The sequence below is a fragment of the Anolis carolinensis genome, chromosome 4 (assembly GCF_035594765.1).
Source record: "Anolis carolinensis isolate JA03-04 chromosome 4, rAnoCar3.1.pri, whole genome shotgun sequence".
In the NCBI taxonomy this organism is placed as follows: domain Eukaryota; kingdom Metazoa; phylum Chordata; class Lepidosauria; order Squamata; family Dactyloidae; genus Anolis; species Anolis carolinensis.
Window position 1 is genome coordinate 34,492,387 of NC_085844.1, and position 23,181 is coordinate 34,515,567.

At 39.3% G+C, this 23,181-nt stretch overlaps 1 protein-coding gene and 1 long non-coding RNA gene across 7 annotated transcripts in view; one reads left to right on the forward strand and one right to left on the reverse strand.

The window, feature by feature from the left end:
• LOC107982744 (uncharacterized) overlaps nucleotides 1-2,602 on the forward strand; it is a 27,266-nt gene extending 24,664 nt beyond the window's left edge. For all 6 annotated transcript variants that reach the window (XR_010005921.1, XR_010005923.1, XR_010005926.1 and 3 more), the window contains one exon: nucleotides 977-2,602. This is a non-coding gene — a long non-coding RNA (uncharacterized LOC107982744). The remainder of the gene's footprint in view (nucleotides 1-976) is intronic.
• Nucleotides 1,973-22,997, reverse strand: LOC100552322 (carbonic anhydrase 2). The gene is made up of 7 exons (XM_003219537.4): nucleotides 22,746-22,997; nucleotides 18,982-19,179; nucleotides 6,887-7,005; nucleotides 6,166-6,258; nucleotides 5,135-5,197; nucleotides 3,903-4,058; nucleotides 1,973-2,904 (listed from the first exon to the last, which is right to left on the reverse strand). The coding sequence occupies exons 1-7, from the start codon at nucleotides 22,771-22,773 to the stop codon at nucleotides 2,785-2,787; spliced, it is 777 nt and encodes a 258-aa protein (XP_003219585.2). The 5' UTR covers nucleotides 22,774-22,997; the 3' UTR covers nucleotides 1,973-2,784.
• Nucleotides 22,998-23,181: the final 184 nt, after the last annotated feature.

Below are 23,181 nucleotides of genomic sequence, written 5' to 3' on the forward strand. Positions count from 1 at the left end.
TGTTTTCTTTTGTCACCAAGAGGAGCCTCAATTTTTTTCCTTGTAGACATCAAAGCACTCATTTTGCCCCAAGCCTGCCATGCTGTGAGGCTCCACTGTGGTGTTTTTCTACAATATGCTCTGAAATAAAGAGGAAACATAACTGACCTCTTTGAAAAATTGAGAGAGAGAAAATAGTTTAGGAAGAAAAACCTGCAGTGTCAAACATGCCATTTTAGGACAGGAAAAAGAATGTTAACATGGGTATAACAAGTTGGGGTGTTTTGGAATCCCAGGTTCTGTAGTTTTTCAAAGAAATAAACTATCAAAACCACTTCTGAGTATTCCTTGTCTAAGAAGCCCTATGAAATCGATAGGGTTGTCATTAAGTCAAAAAGACATGATGCAATGGCTGGACTGAATCTCTCCCTACAATGCCATCCCCTTTTCCTTTTGTGTTGTGTCTTAATTAAATTGTAAACCTGACAACAGGAAACTTTTTATTGTTTTTTTTTAATAAAGCATCATGTACACTATATTAATGAATGAAATTAAGAGGAGGAGGCTACTTACCAAAGCCCATCCTCCAGAACACACCACAACATTTTTACAATGACACTGTTAAAGCTAGGAGTTTCCATGCCCGTTGGCAATCTGACTTGAAAACACACAAATCCACCATTTGTAGCTATGTATTAGGATTGAATCTCGATTTAGATATATCTAGCTGGGCTGGCAAAATCAGACTGCACCACCCATCCTCATTATTGCCCCCTGAAAACATGGGGGACACTGATGAATAAGAAGAGCTATGACATGGTGTGATTGTAGGAGGGAGAGATCCCTGAAATTCATCTGTAGGTACCTTCCGTGAGTAGAGTTCTGTTCATATATAACAAAAATATAATGTGCCTAAAACCCAAGGAATTCCAGATGGAAAGATCCTGGCTGAAAGAACTTCTCAGCTTTAAACAAGTCTTGTTTTCTACCTTGATAGATTGTGCGTTTGTGTACATGGAAAGAGGGGGAAAGATGATGAGAAGCTTTGAACTGGTAGACAATGTTGGAATCCTTGAAAATTCTGTGAATGTAACAAAGAACAGCCTCATCTCACAGCAACAATGGTTTGTTCAAAGTTCTCTTTTAACCCAGCTACCCACAGGGAATATATAATCTAATGACTCCCTTATCCCTTCTTTACAACATTTTTGCTTGACGTACAGTAATCAACCTTTTACTAATCTGGGACAGTGCTCATCTATGCTGCTTAGAGAAACTGATCTCAACAAGCTCTTGAATGTATATTGAGTGGGAGATTTACTTGGATAAAACTCGTTGGATGAAAAAGATTCTGAGACCCAATCTTTGCAATATGCTGTAACATACATATGAAGTCCTACCCTGTTTCCCCTAAAATAAGACATCCCCAGAAAATAAGACCTAGTAGAGGTTTTGCTGAATTGCTAAATATAAGGCCTCCCCCGAAAGTAAGACCTAGCAAAGTTTTTGTTTGGAAGCATGCCCGCCAAACAGAACACCAGAGCATGCAGGATCGGTAAATGTAGGAACCATAGAGTGTTGTACATGGAAATATTGGTAGTAACAAGAAATTCTTAATAGGATTCACAGTTTGTCTGGTTATGCTGGTTTATGATGACAACTACTGTACAGTATATAATAAATGTTCATTTTTTGTTCAACAATAAATGTGAATTCTTCATCATGGAAAAATAAGACATCCCCTGAAAATAAGACCTAGAGCATCTTTGGGAGCAAAAATTAATATAAGACACTGTCTTATTTTCGGGGAAACACGGTATTTATTTCTATTTACAATACAGAATGTGTGACCCTCCAGATATTGCTAGGCTATAACTGCCTTCATTCTTCATAACTGGATTGTTTCTGTTCTGTTGAAATAAATTGTTCACACATGAAGTTAGTTTGTTTTTTTCTCTGTATTGAACAGCAATAAGAGACCAGAAACATGAACTTAAATATATATTTTTATTAGAGAAGGTATCTAAAATACAATATTAATTTCTTATTTAAATTATGACATTATTTTAATGGTACAATATTCTGTATTATATCTATGGTATCAACAATTTTTACACACAACAGTACTTAATTTAGCTCAGCTGACATTTTGTAATTTGAAAAAAAATGCTAACATTAAGACATGGTTCAGATTTATGGCTAAAATGTAAAACAAGTAAAATATTTACACTTCAAACTTTTTAAAAGCTAAGACATTTGATCTTCAATACTAATGTTGCATTTAATGCCTATTTTTTTTATAAAAGGTATTACCTTAAATCAGAAACAAAATGTCCACATTAGATTGCATTCCTGTGCTTCCATGAAAGATTCAAGTTATTGAGTTTACACAACATCGTATGTTTCTATGAGGTTACTTTTTTAAATGGCTTCTTTATCTGTTTCCTATCATTCTATCCCTTGACAGGCTGTCAAAGAATGATATCCTATTACAGCATCAGCACCAAAATCACAGCAATTCTTATCAAGCATCATCACTCTGTGCCTCTGCTCCCCTTCCTTTTACCCCTGGCAAGCACACTGAACACCCACCCACACTGCAATAAATTGGCCTTCTTCCTGATTTATGGCCTTTTTGTATTTCATTACTTAGAAATTCAGAATAGGACAGGAAGAAGAAGAGAGAGCACTCGGAAAAACAAATAGCTATCACCAGTGCATGTATGGCATTAGTCTGATTTGTGCTTAGCTTAGAAAAGACAAACCCAAACCCTCAAGAACACAGCAATGTTTAATGGACAACGCTTATTGGAAGGAGGCCCTAACATCTCTGCCCTTCAGAGGCTGGCATGGGCGCCAGTTGTCAACCATGGCACAGTGTGACTCATTCTCATCATTGAAGCAAAGGCAACGGAGTTTTTCCATCTGGAAGAGAAAAAGATAAGAACTCTGACATGCACATAAAGTAACACTGCAATGTGTTTTTCATAAATATCTATGAAAATGGATTTTATTCAGTTGTAGCAAAGCTCTCTATAGGAGGCCTTGTCGACTGTGTAAATAACGTATATAACATGTTTGGTTTTAATTCTAAATTCCAGAATGTGTGGTTTTTATTCTTCACATTCATCTGTACGTGAAGTTCTCTCTGGCGTTAATACACATGTAATTCAATGTGAGATTTAGGAGATAGAAATATATATCATTTTATTTAACTGAGGGTGTTGTATCAGTAAATGGATACAAACAAGCGGCAACTGTTTATGCAAGTGCACTGCCGCAAACAACCTAGATAGATTAGGTCAAACCACATCAAGAGAAGTTGTGGCTCATGAACTCAGTTGGGGTTGGAAGCACCAGCAACTTAGTCCACAAGGTGCTCAGGATTAAAAGTATCTTTCAGATGTGATGGTCACCATATGGTTTTAAAAACCCCGAGACATGTAGCATTGAAAACTAGAGGCAGTCTGTATCTGTTAAGAATAGAAACTCTCAAATTAAATCATGACAGAACCTGCTCCACTGCCAGTAATTTAATTCTCAACTTGTGCAGGTTCAGTAGGGATTGCTTTTTGCAAATATTAGCCTCTGTTATCCCTGTCTCCCTCTAGCCAAGCTAACTGTAGTGATGGGCTCCAAGTTGGGATGTATTTAATTGGTAAAAGGCCACAAGAGGAAATAATCAAACATCCTCTTTCAGAGCATTACCTCCCTAATCTTCAAAGCATCCCTATGTATGAGACTGATAATGAAGACAATAAAGCCAGCAGATTCATCAGTTTTATAGTTCTGCTAACACATTCCAAGTTGGAATGTGAGCCTCTATGTTGTCTTATGGTAATATGCAATTACAGTGTCGGCTGTTTTATCACTGCTGAAACCAACTAACAAAAAGATGATGTTTTCTCAGTGCGTGGACTTACCTGTTCCTTGCTGATATTTAAAGGCTCCTTCATAACAATCCAGGTGACACACTCAAGCAAAGGAGGGGTGGTCAGTGAACCCAGATAGGTCCAGTAATCACGACAGGCAGGAAGCAGACTGGTGGGATCATAGTTTGTGAAGGCAGCCCGTTTGCCCTAGAACAAAGAAGACATCAGATAAAACAATACAGTCTCATGCAAATGTAAACATTATGCACACACACACGTCATTGGTGATAATGTAGCTCTAAGAGGAAGTTCCATATTTATTGATAAATAGAAAATATGTACTTCATACATTTTGAAAAAACAATTCACAGCTAATAGTGAAGGGGGTAGAAATATGTGGGCCAGTTACATTTAAAAAGTGGAGATATGTAGTGAGGGCAGATATATCCATACAAATTAGTGAAGAAGCAGGACTGTGTAAGCAAGCTAAACTAAAGGGGTATGTTTATACAATTCTCACCCACAGCTTGTTTGTGTGAACTAAATGAAGTAGGTGATTCCATCAAGAAATAGTTGAGCTACATGTTTCTGTTGTCTGAATACATATAGTTTCCTCACCAACAAAAAAGGAATCCTTTATCAGTGAAAATATATGGGTTGGCATCCTTTTGGGAAACTAAGGCTCCTTCCACACAGCTGAATAAAATCCCACATTTTCTGCTTTGAACTGGAATATGTGATAGTGTGGACTCAAATAATGCAGTTCAAAGCAGATATTGTGGGAATTTCTGCCTTGATATTCTGGGTTATATAGCTGTGTGGAAGGGCCTTAAGTTGAGTAATGATGATCAGCTAATGGCAGTAGTATTCACTTTCTGCATACAGAGAGATGGGAGAAATGAAAGTGCCTGGCTCTGTATGCCATAGGGCAGAAGATTGTACAAGCAATCCATTCTCAAGTTTTCTTGGATTCATGCACCATCCATCCCAAGTTTGTCTTGTGAGAAATAGTTGCCACCCCGGCTGTGATTTGGAAAATAGGCAGAAGTGAGGAGGTAGCTTTCTCTTTCAGGTCCCCATGGCATTTTATGTTTTGCCACTATTGTTGCCTTCCTTCCGCCACCATGATTATATCATCAGGAAATAAAATAAACAAAATCCCAACCATGCAGTAAGAAGCTAAAAACAAATCCCTTGTAATCCCTTTCCAATGCTTTCCTTTGAAAGAAGACTTGAGATCAACAGTGGAACATTTATTAGCAGCTAGAAAACTAGAAAATCACCTTGTGTTTGATGGAGTCCAATGCATCGACAACTTTCTGTATTCCAGGACAGGCACTCCCTACCTGTGATATAAAAAAATGAAGAGGAAGTTGTATCTCCGCATCTAGGATTACACTTGATGGTTAATTACATTTAGTGCTTGAAGAATTATTTTCAGCCCATCGATTGTGTAGAAATGTATCTACCGCCAGCAAGGAAATTTATCACCAACATTGTTTAAAAAAACAAATTATTTTACTATCAACCACCAAAGTCCTAAATACATTTACATGAAAGGAAATCTCACTGATTTCAGTGACAAACAGCTCCAAGTAACAAAAGAAAAATCCAGTGATTCATATTCAGATACAAAATTTATACACAATGAAGTACACCATAAATATGTATTAGCACAGCTGGAAAGGGTGAGGATGTATATTAATTGCCCACTATCCTTTTAAACTGTTGAAAGCTTTTCCGGGAACCATTTTTGTGTATTTTAAAAGGAAAAGCCGAAATCAAGCATTGTGTAGCCTACAACTGATACAGGGTCATAGAAAGTGTGTTATTTTGTAATCAGCTGTACACACCTAACTACAAGCCACTGTGTTAGAAGTTACTCTGTGTGCATAAGATTGGGCACTCTATCATTTACAATTCTGACATTTTATTGGTGAAATCGTTTTTGATGTTATTTGACTTTCTTATACTTGATTTACTCAGTAAACATCTTAGCAGCATATACCTTATCTTGAGAAATGCTATGTTTGATCTGGGTTGACTGATCTGTGACGTTTGCTGACAAACAACGGTCCTATATCATAGCAAGAGGTAAGTCTACGTGGCAATTTGGCCCTACAATATTGTGTTAACAAAAGGCCTATTCCTGAGCTGTTCAGTTCTCAGAAGTAGTTGAAGGGCTAAAAGAAAGTATGTACAGTGCAACAAAACCAATTCGAAAGACATTAACAGTTCATCTTCTAGAGAACAAATAAATCAGTTGGTCAAAATATTCTGCAAGGATGGTAAAAGGGAATGGAAAAGTACTTACCTTCAAAAACACACCCACAACTGCTAGCCCATCTGGATGTTTCACGGCTTCACCAAAACTACCATATTTTGTGTTCCAGTGAACCAGGTGAAGCTGGAAGCAAGAAAAAAAGCAAACAGAAAGAACCCTGTTAGAAGATCTTGATAACTCATATATTAAACATTAACACAATTCCCTTTACCGCTCAGGCATTAAAAGATAGAAATGCTAAGAACTTGTTTGAGTACTGATTTGCTTCCCCATGAAGCATGGAATGCAAATGTAGATATTAGTTCTCTGTTCTCTCACTAGCTTTTCATGTCCATTCAAACAATGGCCTCAATGCAAACATGTTGCCATATCCTGCAAAACATATTGACAAAAACGGCTATGTCGTTTAGCAACAGCTTTGCCTCAATAATTCTCAGGTTTGGCCTAATGAGTATATTTTGGTTTACAAACTAAACATGTGCCTAGACATTACTGTACTTCATTAACAGAAAATTTGTTATCAGAGGTAGAGTTTTGGAAAGGTATGTGTGAAAAATTGTCTTCTGCCCATTATGCCATTTCTAATGTCTGTACCCTGCTTCCTGAGATCCCATTGGCAAAGTTGTCAGCAGCTTTCTCAATAAATGATTCATTGCTTGTCCTTATTGTGTATCCAATTTTAGAATTTTTTTGTGTGCTATACATCTTTAGGAGAAAACCTTTAGAAAATTGAACTTTGGGGAGATCTTACCTCTGCATCATATTTCACACCATCAACAGTGTGTTCAGAGCCTTGGCCTTCACAGGATCCCCAATGAATGTGGAACTGAATTAGCTTGTAGGTTCCTTCAATTGGCCCACCTTTCAGCACTAAAAGAACAAAAAATGTACATATAGTCAAAAATTATGTTAAAATCTCAATGCTTCTAACTAAAATCACTATTTGTGGTATCACGTAGGTCAATATTATTTGAAATGTGTTTTAAAATTGATTTTGGTACACAGTTTCACTAATGCCACTGTCAGGATAAGCAAGAAAGGATAAATTGCATGAGAAAAAGACTATATCAATGGTAGATTTATGAAGCGAATAAGAAGAATGCAAAGATGAGATGCATTTGTTGTACCCAAATGGTAAGTCATATACGTATGCTAACGTTACTATATATTTCCCCTTTTAGCAACCCACTTAGACCCACATGAAGCTTTGTCTTTGCCAAGACAGGGTTCATGGATAGACTAGTCAAATGTATATATAATCCCTAGAGCCCCTGGTGGCACAGTGGATTGAACTGCTGAGCTGCTGAACTTGCTGACCAAAAGGTTAGCAGTTCGAATCCGGGGAGCGGAGTGAGCTCCCGATGTTAGCCCCAGCTTCTGCCAACCTAGCAGTTCGAAAACATGCAAATGTGAGTAGATCAATAGGTACCACTCTGGCAGGAAGGTAACAGCGTTCCATGCAATCATGCCGGCCACATGACCTTGGAGGTGTCTATGGACAATGCTGGCTCTTCGGCTTAGAAATGGAGATGAGCACCAATCCCCAGAGTCAGACATGACTAGACTTAATGTCAGGGGAAAACCTTTATCTACCTAACAGCCTAATTATACATATCTTTGAAATTCAATACTGACTCTCCAAAGAAAAAAAGAAAATCTTTGTAAATGACATACCTTCATTTTTTTCCTGTTCTCAATTATTAGAATGCTTATTTTCTACTGATCTTAACCTCCCTTACCACATTTATATTTGATCCAACTGAAGCTAATGGGAAATTTCACATTACGTTTCTTTGGCTGGACACACACTCTTGCCATTATAATTGAAGTGTCTTAACCAATCATGGAAAAGTTTGCCAAAAAAAGCATAATTAGAGTGTCCATTCAAATCCATCTGCTGTTTGGTTTATTTCAGGAACCCTGTGTTTCTTTAAAAGAAACCTCAGATATGCATACCACACACACATATATATTCTGTCATCCTAAAATACCATACGAAGTAATTTGATTAGGAAGTCTGCTTTCAAAGAAAGCAATTAGATTATTTTGCATGAATAAGAAGTCAGAATGCATAATTGCTCAACAGTTTGCATGTGGTTACTTTATATTAACAGCTATGTATATGTTTAGTCTTACATCTCTGAAATGCCAAAGAAACATGATTTATATAAATTAGGCATTTGGAACCACTCTAACTGGAGGTCATCAATAAAATGTTGATTTGCTATCTGTCAAGTCTAAAAAAACTCCAATTAAAAACACACCTTACTTCCTTTTTCAGAGAACATTTTAGGATTCAGACCAGATTGTCAGAATATTCTGTTGAATAGAGGCTCTGAACTCCTGCTTGAGTTTCTATTTCAGTGAATTTTAAAACACAGACCATTTAAAACATTTTAAAGCAAAAGTCATAGACTTATACATTCACATGACCCCAAAGGCTTGTCCATATTTCTTGATTTCTTATTATTTGATCCATCACTACTGAATATGCAGCTCCTCCATTAAACAACTATTTTTCTTTAAGTATTCTGAATGCTGATATGGTGGTTTATTTATGATGCAGGTGAAAATAGATGAAAGAGGGATCATGGAGGTCTGAGAGCAAACAGCAGTTATTTCCACCAGCCGTTGAATAGGAGAGAGGCAGTCTACCAACCAGGCACTCTCCAACAGCTGCTGAGAGGCTCTCCTGCCATCTTTAAGGGGCCACGGCTAGCACAGAGGGTTACATCACTAGCTACTAAAGATTTTGTCAACCAGAAGGTTGGCAGTTCAAGCGGTGGGTTGGGGTGAGCTCCCGCCATCAGCCCTAGCTTCTGTTTACCTAGCAGTTCAAAAACAGCAATGTGAGTAGATAAATAGGTACCACTTCGGCAGAGAGGTAAAAGGTGCCCCTGAAAAACATGCCGGCAATTCGATCAGAAAGGCGTCCATACAGAACAGGCTCCTCAGTGTGGAAAATGGAACACCAGCACCTCCCCATGGCCAAATTGAGCACAGCCTCCAGATGCCGGAGATGAAAAAAAGTGGGAAGCCTTGCCTCTGTCTATGCACTGTCTGTCTTTGTTGTCAATTGTGTAATGGCAATGAATGTTTGCCATGGATGTTTCTGTTACCCGTGCTGAGTCCCTCCGGGGAGACAGAGCGGAATATAAACAATGTATATTATTTTTGTTATTATTATTCCTCCACATATATATCACCTATGTGAAACATCTTGCCCCATCTTTATGTTCAAAACCAGGAATTATATGAAGATATCATTGTGGGAGGTAGAAAAGATGAGCAGTAAGGCAAGGTAGAAAAAGGTAATTTCAGAAAAGAAATGTAAAGTTTTTCTACACTCTCTTTTGTGTGGCAGTCCCTTGTTCACTTTGAGAAGCTGCACCTTGAAGAATGGGGTACCCTCAGAAATGCAGACAGATTCGAGAACATAGTTTCTAGATGTTTCAGAATTCTAGTTCTCATCAACCCTAACCAGCCTGATCTTTATACTGAGCTAGATGGGCCGTCGTCCAGTTCAATCCAATGTACATTCCCATATACTATGTATTTTACATATGCATGTATATATGCATATATGTGTGTGAGAGAGTGTCAAAACTACTGCGATAGGATAAAAATAATTTGCCCCCAACCATCCCATGCCCGAATGTACTGTACTACTGCTGACAAGAGACAAACTAATAAGGATTTGAAAGGATTAGGCTGTGTTGTCCCTGCCTAACCCACCCGCTATTGTTGAGTTCAAACAGGGTGAGTTCTAATCGCTATCCAACAGCCTAAATACAAGGCAAAATGTCCAATTTCAGGAGCTTTTTTTTTTTTGCAGGGTGGGATATATTATCTACTATAGCCATGCTTTCTATATTTGGATACCAATTTTTGGTTCTAGGCAACTGCATACAGAGAACCTTACATTATGAATGGTTACCTAGATGACCTAGTCCAGGACAGGTCAGGCTGTCATAAGTTTCACCCGAAAAACACTATGGCAGTTTTTTTTTCTCTGATAAACAGAAGCCATTTGCTCTGAGAGAAGTCAGTTGGGGAGGAGTCAGTCTGATAGTGCAAGAAGGTTTAACGTACGGAGATAAGCTTTGGGGCTGAAAAGCAGAGAAATACCTCCACCCAAGCTTTCTGAAGTCTCTTATTTACATATAACCCATGTCTGCAGTTTGTGATTACCTCAAATGAACCTGTCAGCACGTCCTGAAGAAAACCTATTGCTATTTAAAGAAACCTGATTATTCCTGGGTATCCCAGGTCCTCATAGGACATAGGTGACTTGAGGTAACTTTATACACATCCTATATGGGCATTGCTTGTTCCTCAAACCAGCTTCTATGCTGCTGCTACAAAACATTAAGTATATGTGGGCAGAGAAAGAAAGAAGACAATGAGCTACATCAAATATTAGTCTTCCTAGAGTAGACCCATTGAAATCAATGAGACTTCATACATACGTTCTATTTATTTCTATGGATCTTCTGGAACTGGGACTAATATTGGATTCGGCCCAAAATTAGATACATTTTATGATGTGTCGACAACAAAGACACATGTACGACATAGACTGGGGATTTTTATTTTTATTTTTTTGTATGTGAAACAATCCTAAAAATAATGCACAGATCTACTCATTTCAGGACAATATATATCTTTCTAAAGAACAGTGATTAAGGAGGGAAAAACCAAAAGAATGACATGATGCATTGAGGGAATAAAATTCATTATCTGGACATAACTGATTTGGTATTTCTCATATCTCTCCCTCCTAGTTATGTTTATTCCTAATTTATGTCCTATTGATTTCAGTGGGATTTACCTCCATCAAAAGTACACCCAGATTTGCACTCTTTGTTGTAAATATTATGTGCTCATTGGTTTGTTTATACAACAAGCATTTGTATATGAATATAATAAGGAACTTGGGGTCATGTTATTGTTACACACTTCAATATACGATAATAACCAATTCTAAACAAAATGGAAATGAACACATTGAATGAAAAATCAAAGACAAATCTTGTATTTTGAAGGTAGGGACCTTTCTTCCCCATGGCACTGATAAAATATATCTTTGTGTTCTTAGAAGGCTGTATGTAAGCAGCCATATTTTTATGGCATAGTAAAATCCCCCAAAATATGCTGGAAAAAGTATACTTATGTAAGGGCAACCTTCCTTAACTGACATGTCATGGCTTTATCAGAAAATTTACTCAGGGTGAGGCTTAACTGCCACCAAAATGTTAATATGCACTTTTAGAAGGTGATTAGAGAAAGTAGTTTTATAATATTTATCAGTCAAAAACTAGTTTTGCCTTATCAAGGTTTCCAGCTGCCTGCTTTAGGGCTAGAGAAGGTGCATTCAAAGGACAACGGTTAATTTTTTTTCTGCAGCAATGTATACTATATTAAATATATGTTAATAAAATTACAGGACAACACATTATTAGTAGAATAATTAGCAGAGGGAAAGGTTTCAAGAAATATTCAGGAATATGTTTCAGGAATATTCATTTATGAAGAGTAATTTCAATAGCGCAGTAACTGTTCAGTAAATTAATTAATGAAAGTATTACTTAAGCCAGTAGATTTAAATGGTCCCTACAGCTTTACTCAGGCTTTTCAGAACAAAATATGAGTTTTCATTTCTGTACGGTCTGTTCTCCATGTACTCTCGAAGTTAATATCATGAATATTACTTTTGTAACAATATTTTGAGCTTCACACCATTGCATGGTACCTAGGCATACTTGTGGCAATGCATAACCAACTTGATTGCACAGTATTTAAAAGAAACTTTCTTAGACTACTATTCCTAGAATCCCTCAACTAGCAAGGCCTTTGGGAGTTATAGCCCAAAAATAATTTCCCCAAGCTACGGATGAGAAATGCAACATGATCGCTCTTCAAGTGATTACAGTTTCTCCTTTGTATAAAACAAAACTACTAATCGGGTATAATATACACAAGTGGAGCTGAACACAAGTGTGAATTTCTGATGCCTATGTTGGATACTAATACAAATAATTTTCCATTTAAAGTCAGCTGACATCTTAGCATCTGAACTAACTCAACATTTTGGGAAGTTTGGGGGAAAATGACCTTTACTCTGGGCATTACAAAACTTGGCATGGCCAGCAATTGCAACTTAGTATATATATTTTCATATCCATCTTGTAGCGAGTAATGGTAGCAATTTTTATATATTGCAGTGACTTTTAATTAAGCAACGAAGTGTTCACCTCACCATATTTCTGTTAAGATGGTGACCAATGGGACAGTCTTCAAAGTAATGTAGTACGTATTATAGGCACATTTATTTCAAATTGTTTGCAGAGTAATTAATATTTTATTGCTCATCATCTGTGTAACGCAGCTTATGAAGCAATAGAGTCCTAGCTTTCGATATTTTCTCTGCTTTTAAAGTTCTCACCATGCAAATATATAAAAGGCAAATTGAAAAAGAATTTGGGGGGTGGGTTACTTTAAACTTTTAAACAGTACTTTATAAAATGCCATCGAGTATGGGTTTTCGCTAGAATTAGTTATGTTTGGAACAGACCCACAGAAATCAATGAAGTTCCAACTCAGTTTACTCTAAGCATAAGTAAGGCTGGATCCAAATCAATATATCTGAAATCCAGATAAGTTTACTTTGCTGTCATAAAACAAATTCACAAGTGATTGATTCTTTGTTTTTAGAAACAGAGTCAGTATGAAAATAATTTGCTAATGTCCACAGCTTATTAACCAGCTAGGCTGCAAACAAAATTTCCCCTTAAAATAATTAGTTTTCCAACATCCACTTCCCTTTTCTATAATTGCACTATTTGGATTGTCATCTTCCCATGCTATGTTAAGTCAATAGGACTTACACTCAGAAAGTAAATGCTTAGAATCACAGCTTTACACTTTTTGAAGGAGAGTTCAGTCTCCGGGGCATTTACTACCAAGAAAGCTTGTATAAATTTGTAGCCTAAAGGAATCTTATGTGAGATTACTCTGAAGAAAGTATGGATTAGATATCTACAAACAAGCAATCCCTTTCAACTACTTAACAAGGGATTGTAAACTCTGGTGTGTGCTGGAATCCCTCCAAAAGGGAAGAAGTGGTACAGATAAATGTCTTCCAGACAATAGCACAAGAGGAATAGACGGCAAAAGGGAGAAATGTGCCAAGAGGAAGGTGCATCAAGCAAACCCTTGTTGGGACTGCCTTCCATCTGGAAATGTATGTCCTCATTGTGAAAGACCATGCGGGTCTAACAACAACAACAACTTTATTTTTATACCCCGCTTCCATCTCCCCGCAGGGACTCGGGGCAGCTAACAAGGGGCCAAGCCCAGATAATCACAATAAAACAGAATACAATACATACATAAACATGCATCATCAACAAGAAATTAAAACAGAATAAAATACAATTATAAACAGTAACATAGTAATAAATAAAAAGCCTAGAATAGGTTTTTAGAGTCACTTGCAGACCCACTGCCAAGACTACACTTGGAAGACAAAGATACTCGGCCATGAGTGATAGCCTATGATGACCATGTTGCATGGAGGATTCAAAGTCCAAAGAAGCTATTTTTCCCCTGAACATAGGAAATAGCAACTCTGTTAATGCAGCAGTAGCAATATAAGCTCTTGCCACCGCTGCTGCGGCACTCACAGGTCTCTATGCATGCCTTCCAGACTTCTAGCTCTCCAGAATTTTCCTAATCAAATGCCTCCTGCTTCTGCACAGATATTTTCTTTTGCTGCAAGTATGCAGAACATTCCTGCTTATTTTGCCAAGATCTATTTCAGGAGAAGAAAGGTGACTTCTTCTATATCAGGAGGTAATTCTGCAGACATTTGGCGCTAAGCATGCTTACTACTGACATCCATACAGAACAGGACCTCAAAATATCTGTGAGCCAGTTATGCAACCTAGTTAAATGAATGTTTGTGAATTAAAACTGATCCCATTGGAGTTTTAACATCTTAGTTCTTTAGTACAATTAAGTTACAGACTGAACAGTAGATCTCGGTGTTAGATGTGAATCATGAATACTATTATACTGTTAAGATCAGCTGATATATTTAGATGATTTGTAGTAGATTAGGAAGGATTTTCTAACTCCCATTTATTTAATAACAGCAATTTGAATGTCTAACCTAAACGGCCAAAATCGCTGATCTGTAGTAAGTGAACTAGAGGTCAGTAATTGGGTATGCGGGTCATTCTGCTTTATGGCTTATGAGGTTCAATAGGTAAAAACAACTAACCTCTCAGCCACCATCCTCCCACCCTTGGATTTAGTTAATAAGATTTGGGGTCACAATGTAATTGAAAATCAGATCCCTCACCCTTGAAGTTTGCTGTTCTCTGCTATGAACCATTTGTAATGTATTGCAAGAAACTGTTTACACTTTCAGTATGTTTAACTATCTTGGCAGTGATTCAGGGACCTAAGAGACTGCAGTAATGGCAGGGGGGAGGGAAGTGAGAAATCTTTACAAATGATTACAAGGAAAGCTTGCAGAACACGTTTTACAAATACAGAACACACATCAAAATAATGCCAGAGGTCAACCCAAGGGAAGGACTATACCCCTTCACCACTGTTTATGAAAGCCTCCTAACAAATTAACATTTTATGCTGGTTTTGTACGATTTGTGGATTTATGACATTTTAAAGCTGTATTAAATCATTAAATGTTAAGTGCCTGATTTAAATGCTGAATGTCACGTCCTGTCCATCAAAGTCCTGATTTACAAAATTGCATAGCCAGGTACATGCAAAAAGACTGCAGTGATGATGCTTTAATTTCAAAATATCACTCCACTGTATTTCATTTTTCTAGCTTTCTCTTAATGCAGCAAAACAGAGTTCAGTCTTCCTTAAAGCAGTGTTACGATTTCTTTTTCAGTTAAGAATTCTGTACTAACATAAGTAACAGCTCAAAACATTATCTGCTATCAAGTAATACATTTTATAAAAGGCCAAACTATTCTCTAACATAATAAGGCAACCATAAGATAGGCACAGAATTTATTTTATGTCAAAGAGATCCATGCTACTGGGCTAAATCCAGTTGGTCATTTCAACTAGAGTAGACCAAATGAACTTATGAGGACATGGAATATGAACACACATTCTGTTGATCCAATGGGTCTACTCTAATAAGGATTAATAACTGGATTTACTCAACTTCCTTTTTGTTTTATTTTGCTGAACAGCACTTGATAATTCAATAAAGAAAATGTCTGGAAAATTCATTTGCACATCTGAATGGCTCAGTTATAAAATTTCACATATACCTGACATACCCACTACATTGATAAATAATAATAGGAATCCTTCCGATTATATCATAAACCCTAGTGTTGGCAACTTGCTTGTTTTAGCAATGGGTACAAACTGTAAACAGTCAGCATCTGCAGCCATAAAACAGACTAGCATGCCTTTCCATTAACATAGATGTGTTCAAAATTCTACTCACCTGGAAGGTTGGGAAACATGTTATACTCAGCATTAGAAACCTTTAAATAGGTAGTCTGTCAAATCTAATTATGATAGTTCCATTTAGACAGATGCTAGATAAACAGGACAGCTAATTATTTTAGTTACATTTATTAAGCTATAAGGATTTTCCATTAGTCTGGTAGTATTATATCTGACTGGAAAATTCAATCAGACGTTTTGGGCACAGGTCTTTTCCAGCCTAACTTTACTCCCTGATGCTCTTTAACTGGACATGGCTGGGACTGAACCTGGGACCAAAACAGAGGATTTTCTATCAAGCTGTAGATACAATTTATATAACAGATATTATGATATGTGTATCTAGGTAAGACTGATGTGGTTTTCAAGAGCCTGTGCAAAAACGGAACCATCTGCTGTTGAGGTAGCATTCTCATAGCCTTCTCACCCCTATGCTACTGCTTGCAGTCTCTGAGCATTTCCACTCTGCTTCTCTCATTCTCCACTTCCTCCTCCCACACTCCACAAACTCTAACTGCCTGAGAGACTGGCTCACTGCTGCAGACATGTAAAATGATTATTGTCTGTGCAGTGTTTTTCTAGCTCAGACACTAGCACAAATAACAGATCCAGAACTCTCTATACATTCCCCTGGATCTGGATTTTCAGAAGTGCTAAATGAAGGAATAAGACAAGCTACAAATCAACAACTCTTAAATAAGGGGAAACAGAACTACAACTGTGATACACAGTCACACTCACTCTGTGAATCATGAGCTATGACTAGTACTAATGAAGAATCTGTTCGTCTTTATAGAATCTGACTGTCCTTCAAAGAAAAGGTTTTAAGCCATGATGTTTAAAAATTAGCTTCCTCCCCTTCCCCACAATGCTAAATGCTTATAGCAGTTCTGAATAGTGACGTTATATAGAACACATCATTTCTTGTTTACTAATACCTTAAACTTACATGCCCACTGCCGCCTTATCTTCCCTTTCTCTCTTTGATCAAAAATATATGAAATAAATGATTCCGTTTTCTGAATAATCCTTCACAGTATGCAGCCAAGGCAAAGGATACCAATATGTAAAACCAGCATAGTCATTGAAATAGAGTGAAAAATTCACACAAATTTTTCTGGCTCAGGACACAATAAATTTAAAGACTGAGTGAATATGATAGGACTTAAATATCCTAAAAGCACCAGATCCCCATCTGATCTTGGAAACTATGGGAGACCAGTCCTGGTATATTTTTGGATAGGAGACCATCAACAAATACCAGATACTGTTAGCCATATTTCAGAGGGAAAAAATGGCAAAACTATCCTAAGAAAATCCTATGAAATTCACGGCATTACCATAAATTGACAAGATAAGACACACATATACATTCCCTGCAGCAGCTCAAAGCCTCCCAAAATAAAAAAATAGATCCCTCACTATTAATGCTTTTCATCTACTTTTCTGTTTTATGTTCGCAATGCAGAGCTTCACTAAAACATAAAAGATGGTGCTTAGTTTTCACTTTTTGTGGCTACAATTTGTGTGCGCTGCAGACAGTCAGATATTATAGAACAGCTATGTGACAGCCCTAAAAACCCATTTCAGCTAGAAAATATATTCTTACCTCTGCTTACTACAGTACTATTTTTTTCTAACAAGCACTGGCACATTTAAGTGCACATTTTGGGTCCAATACAAAAACTGTGTTGCTACCAAAGTAGTTTGATTGAAAATCAAAAGAAGCACCCTTTGGATTTCAGTCTTTGATATAGTTCCTTGCAATACTGTTTGGAAAACTTACAAGTCAAAGCTGCTCTAAGCTCTTTGAATTTGTCCCCTCAATGACACTGCCAACACTGGAAGGGAAAAAAATAGGACACTTGCTCAAGCAAGTAAAATCAGGCAATGTCTAGAGAAAGCAGCAGCTTCTGTTTTCACAAAGGCACCATTTCCTACATTTAAAAGCTGTTGTACCGTCACTGTATCTGGATGAAAACTGCTGCACAGGCAGCCATCTGAGAAATTGCGACAATTATAAAGCAAGCTTTCAAAGTCTCACTCGTAAGAGTAGCCTTGAACCTCAGTATTGAATGTGTAATCATAGCATTCTCATCAGGAATAGGAATTCACAAAATGAGGGGTTTTAATTTGCCATTACTGTGCACAGAGAGTGCTGTTGAAAAGAATGACTAACTAGCCCTGGGTGAACTGTGTGGGAATGTGGGGAAGAATGCACTGCTGCCTTTATTGAAAAGCTCAAAATGATGGCTAAAAGAAATATTTCAACCTGATACCTCCTCATAGCCACTTCCCTTGGGGAAAATTGAGGTTTGCCACATATGTTTGAATATCTGGTGTCCATTGTCATAACGAACAGCTTCTTATTCTATCTCAAAAGAACTCTGCACATGCAGCATATTTCACACATCAGTACTCTAAAGAACTCTGTTGGAAAGATACAGCAACATAACAAAGCCCTTTATATGATAATTTTATCTGTTGGCTCTGGAAATCTAAAATAGAAAATAGAATTGTAAGCTTGAATTTGTCCCTAATACGTTTCTCTGTTGGGATGCTGATCCTCAGCTGCACATGTTCTTACAATGTGGCATGCACTGGATAACTTAAAAAGAAATATTATAGGAATTTAAAGCTAGAGAACGTTTGGAACTCATAAATCCCAAGCCCCACAGCACAATGGCAAGGTGCCCTTTTGCTTGAGCACCGAGTACCGTGCACCTTGTACACTGCTATATGCCACAAAGCAAACAATATATCTCTTCAATCTGAAATCCTATCTGTCAGATCAACTCACAGTTGTCTTATGAAAAAAGGGAGAGAAAATATATTTTTTAAACTGAGATTATGGAAGAATGATAGAAATGGACATGAAGAGATAAGAATATGTGTAGAACATTTTCACCCACAATGCTATATTTTATGAAGACTTACCTGCGAACAAATCCTATTTACCTAATACTGGGCTACTTACATTTCAGTCAGCAGATATAGGAATGCATTGTCAAACTGATGTTTGAGAAATTAACAGACATTCTATATATTCTAATCCATCTTTCTCTAATTGGGTGCCCTCCAAAAGTGTTGGACTCCATATACCAACATCCCCAGATTAGTCATGGTTTCTGGGAATAATGACACCTGGAGAAAAGTGTTCTGGGAAAGGCTGTTGAAAACTTATTTAAAGAGATAAGGCAAAATATCCAAATGGATGCAGATGGATTTTATTATATTCAGACATTACAGTTATTCCTGGCTACAGCCCACATCAAGATAATTAAAATTATCTAATTTTCCCATTCCCCACAAACAAAGCCCCCAAAGTGGTCAAATACATACCACATTTGTCACCAGAATCATCGAACTCCACATTGAAGGAGTGCCCATTGTTGACAATGCTTTTGACTGCAGATGGATCATAACTGAGGTTGAGGGACTTCAGTGATGCGTCGAATTTGCATGACTTATGTTGGATGTCAATTGGAGATTGCCGTTCTCCATTGGCAATAGGGCAGTTCTCATGCCAGTGAGCAGGTCCTGTGAAGAGAGACAGGAAAAAAGAGAAGAAAACACAAGTTTAAAGCATCAACTAAACAAACAGCAGGGAAGTGACTGATGGAAGAAAAAGCCTTAGCGGAGGCCTTAATACTTGGAGTGTACTTGGAAGCCTTTGGTATTTTTGCCCCATTAATATTAGATGTAAGAATGAAATGATCTTGGCTGGCTGGAATTACAAGTCTGAGGTACTAGACAGAGGCAGCTTGGGATCAGTAAGCTTATATCTCGGCTTGCATGAATCTAAGGCGAAAGACTGAAATGAAAATAGTAGCCTGCCTCTGTCTTTTTCCACTTGTGGGTATAGGAAAGGGACCAAGCTAAAAATACTGGAAAAGGTTCCCAATTTGACACCTTTTCCAGGAGGAATGGACACACCATTTTTATAGAAGGGAAAATGTACAAACACACACACATTACATAGGATAATGAAGGGCTCACATATGTCTGTGGGCATGACAAGTTGCCTAGCAAAGAAGTGATGTGGCTGGCAAATTCCCACTTCATTCTCTATCAATATCCCAGATGAAAATTTAGAAATATCCCCCTCCCCCATTTTGCAAATATGGGAGGTTTATTCTTATTGCCGCAACCTTCACATATAGATAGATTTTTTTTTCATTTGGGACAGAGGTTTTGGGGAGATTTTATTTTGGAAACAAAAAAGGAATGAAAGCATGGTTCTGGCACAGGGTGGGAGGAAGCTTGCCTCTTAAATCTCCCTGTGATTTCCCTGATATTCTGCACATCCCTGTCTCTGGCATCGTAGTGATCTGTAGGGGACGGGAGGAAGGGAAATCCCTTTCCTTTAAACATGTAAGTGCAAAGCCCTGTTCTGGGAATGCCTGCCTAGGAGAGTATACATGCTGCCGGAGAGATTAGGCAGCTGTGAAGCAAGACCGGGAAGAGCCAGGTGAGACTTGCAAATCCGGGAAAGAAGAGTCTAAAGATCTTCTTTCCTCCTGTGATGAGGATGGAGGATGCCTCCCAATGTCCTTCTCCCTGGCATTCTCTTCCTCCTGAAAACTCCCCTGAAACTGGGACTATCACAGATCAGCTCAAGCAGTAGGAGGAAATGAGAGGCAGCTTGACTTTACATTGAGTAATGCAGGGAGAACCACATCATTACTCTGGCTTGTTGGCTTTTGTAAACCGATGTGTGGGAAGAGCCAGCGCTGTGTCGAACTACAGGTGCATCTCCCTGTAGAATGAATGCATTTTTGACATCACTTAAAATGTCATGGCTCAATTTGATGGAATCCCAGGAGTTGTAGCTTTACAAGGTCTTTAGCCATCTCTGCAAAAGAGTGCCAGTGCCTCCCCAAACTACAAATCCCAGGAGTCCATGGCAGTTAAGATGATGCCAAGCTGATGTTATTCAACAGTGTAGATGCACCTTATGACTCAGGGTTCGGATCCTCATTCGGACAGGGAGACCCACCGGTGACCTTGGGCAAGTCTCCATCCCTCACTGTAGAATGAATGCAATTGGACCCCACTTTAACTGCCATGGTTCAATGCTATGGAACGGCGGGAGTTGTAATTCTACAAAGACTTTAATATGTTAAATAAGAGAGGGCAGGTGCTTCACCAAACTACAACTCGTATTATGATGTAGTATTGAGCCATGGCATTTCAGTTGGCATTAAACTGCATTCATTACAGACTAAATGCACCCTACAACCCAGGAGATCAGGGTCTGACTCTCTATTGCTCAAACACAGGGAAACCCATGCGGGACCTTGGGTGAGTCCCACTCTCTCAGGGTGCAGAGAATAAATGCAGTTTTGACTCAACTCCCATGGCTTTGGAACCATGGGGGCTGTAGTTTTATAAGGTCTTTAGTCTTCTCTGCCCAAGAGTGTTTGTGCCGCACCCACCTACAATTTCAATTATTCCATAGCACTGAACCATAGCAATTAGTGGTGTCAAACTGCATTAATTACAGAGTAGATGCACCTTACGACTCAGGGAGACCAGAGTTGGCATTTCTGATCAGTATTTTTATAAAGACAAAACACTGATGGATTTTTTTATTGTGTCAGAAACGACTTGAGAACATACTGCAAGTCGTTTCTGGTGTGAGAGAATTGGCTGTCTACAAAGACATTGCCCTGGGGACATCCAGATATGTTACCATCCTGCTGGGAGGCTTCTCTCATGTCCCTGCAAGTTAGAGTTGACAGCCAGAACTCATCCCATCTCGAGGATTCAAACCGGCAACCTTCAGGTCAGCAACCCAACCTTCAGGTCAGCAGTCCAGCCAGCACAAGGGTTTAATCAATTGCATTGGAGCCTCCGATGGCACAACAGGTTAAACCCTTGTGCCGGGAGGACTGCTGACTTGAAGGTTGGGTTGCTGACCTGAAGGTTGCCGGTTCGAATCCGGCGAGAGCGCAGATGAGTTCTCTCTGTCAGCTCCAGCTCCCCATGTGGGGACATGAGAGAAGCCTCCCACAAGGATGGTAAAACATCAAAAGATCCGGGCATTCCCTGGGCAACATCCTTGCAAACAGCCAATTCTTTCACACCCAAAGATGTAGCCATGTGTGTGTGTGTGTGTGTGTGTGTGTGTGTGTTAGGGGTCCCCCCCCCCCCGCTTCCCAAAAAAAAAATCAGTTTTTTTTTTTTTTAAAAAAACCTGGTTTACTCACAAATGTTAACTGGTTAACCAAATCCCCATGAGGGTCCACTGAAGTTGATCTGTCTTGAGTGTCCACTGAAGTTTATGGATGGAGTCTGATTTCTAATTTATTTATTTTTCGTGTCAGGAGCAACTTGAGAAACTGCAAGCCGCTTCTGGTGTGAGAGAATTGGCCGTCTGCAAGGACGTTGCCCAGGGGATGCCTTGATGTTTTTTTTTTTAATCATCCTTGTGGTAGGCTTCTCTCATGTCCCCGCATGGAGCTGGAGCTGATAGAGGGAGCTCATCCGCGCTCTCCGTGGGTGGGATTTGAACCTGGCAGCTTTCAGATCAGCAACCCAACCTTCAAGTCAGGAGGCTTTAGTCCACTACGCCACCGGAGGCTCCTGAGTGTCCACTGAAGTTTATGGATGGAGCCTGATTTCTAAATTATTTTGCATTATGGAACTACTTTTCATGATTTGCTAATAAAAAGTTTCAACCCCCCCCCCCCCATTTTTTTCTCGCTCACACCAGAAGTGACTTGCAGTTTCTTAAGTCCCTCTTGACATTAAAAAAAAAAAACCATTGCACCACAGGGATGGTGGTCAGTGCGGATGTGTCCTGAGTGACCTTGGGCGAGCAGCACTCTCTCAGCTTGGGAGGAGCAGGATCTTGGAAGTCGGAAAGGGCTTTGGAAGGCACCCAAGAGCACCAAGGCGTGTGTGTGTGAGAGTGGAAGCTGCCCGAAGGCGCTTTTGAGGAGGCGCAAAAAACCTGTCAGAAAGGATGCGCGCTTTTGGGATGCAGGAGGAGCAGGTGGTGCCTGGAGGAGAAGGACCCCTGCGGGATGTCAAGCCCAGGAGACTGAGAAGGGAAGGACGAAGAGGGCGAGAGAGAGAGAGAGGGCGCGAAGGGGACTCACCGTTGTCCTTGCCGTATCCCCAGGACATGGTGAAGGAAGCCTTGGCTCAGGTAAGCTGCTGTAGTCAGTCAGTCAATCTGGGAGAGAGAGGCGTGCGCTCTGGCTCGGCTGCCCCACAGTGGTGCCCGCTCCTGCCTTCCTCAGGGGCTTTTATACTCTCCGGCCAACTCCATGCCCCGCGTGGACATGGCTGAGGGGAGGGGGAGGGCAGGGGGAGGGGGCAGAGCCACGGCAGGGGGCGGGGAAAGAGAAGAGAGGGAGGGGAGAGAGAGAGAGAGAGAGAGAGAGATTGAGGCAAGGCGCACTCCGCCACTGTCACCACCGCTTTCGTCGCCGGGGCTCCGTCTCCGTCAGAGGAGCCGCAACAGCGGACAACGCGGCGCGTCACTCCCTCCTCCACTCACTCCCGCGTTCCCGGGTGGGTCGGCCATCAGGC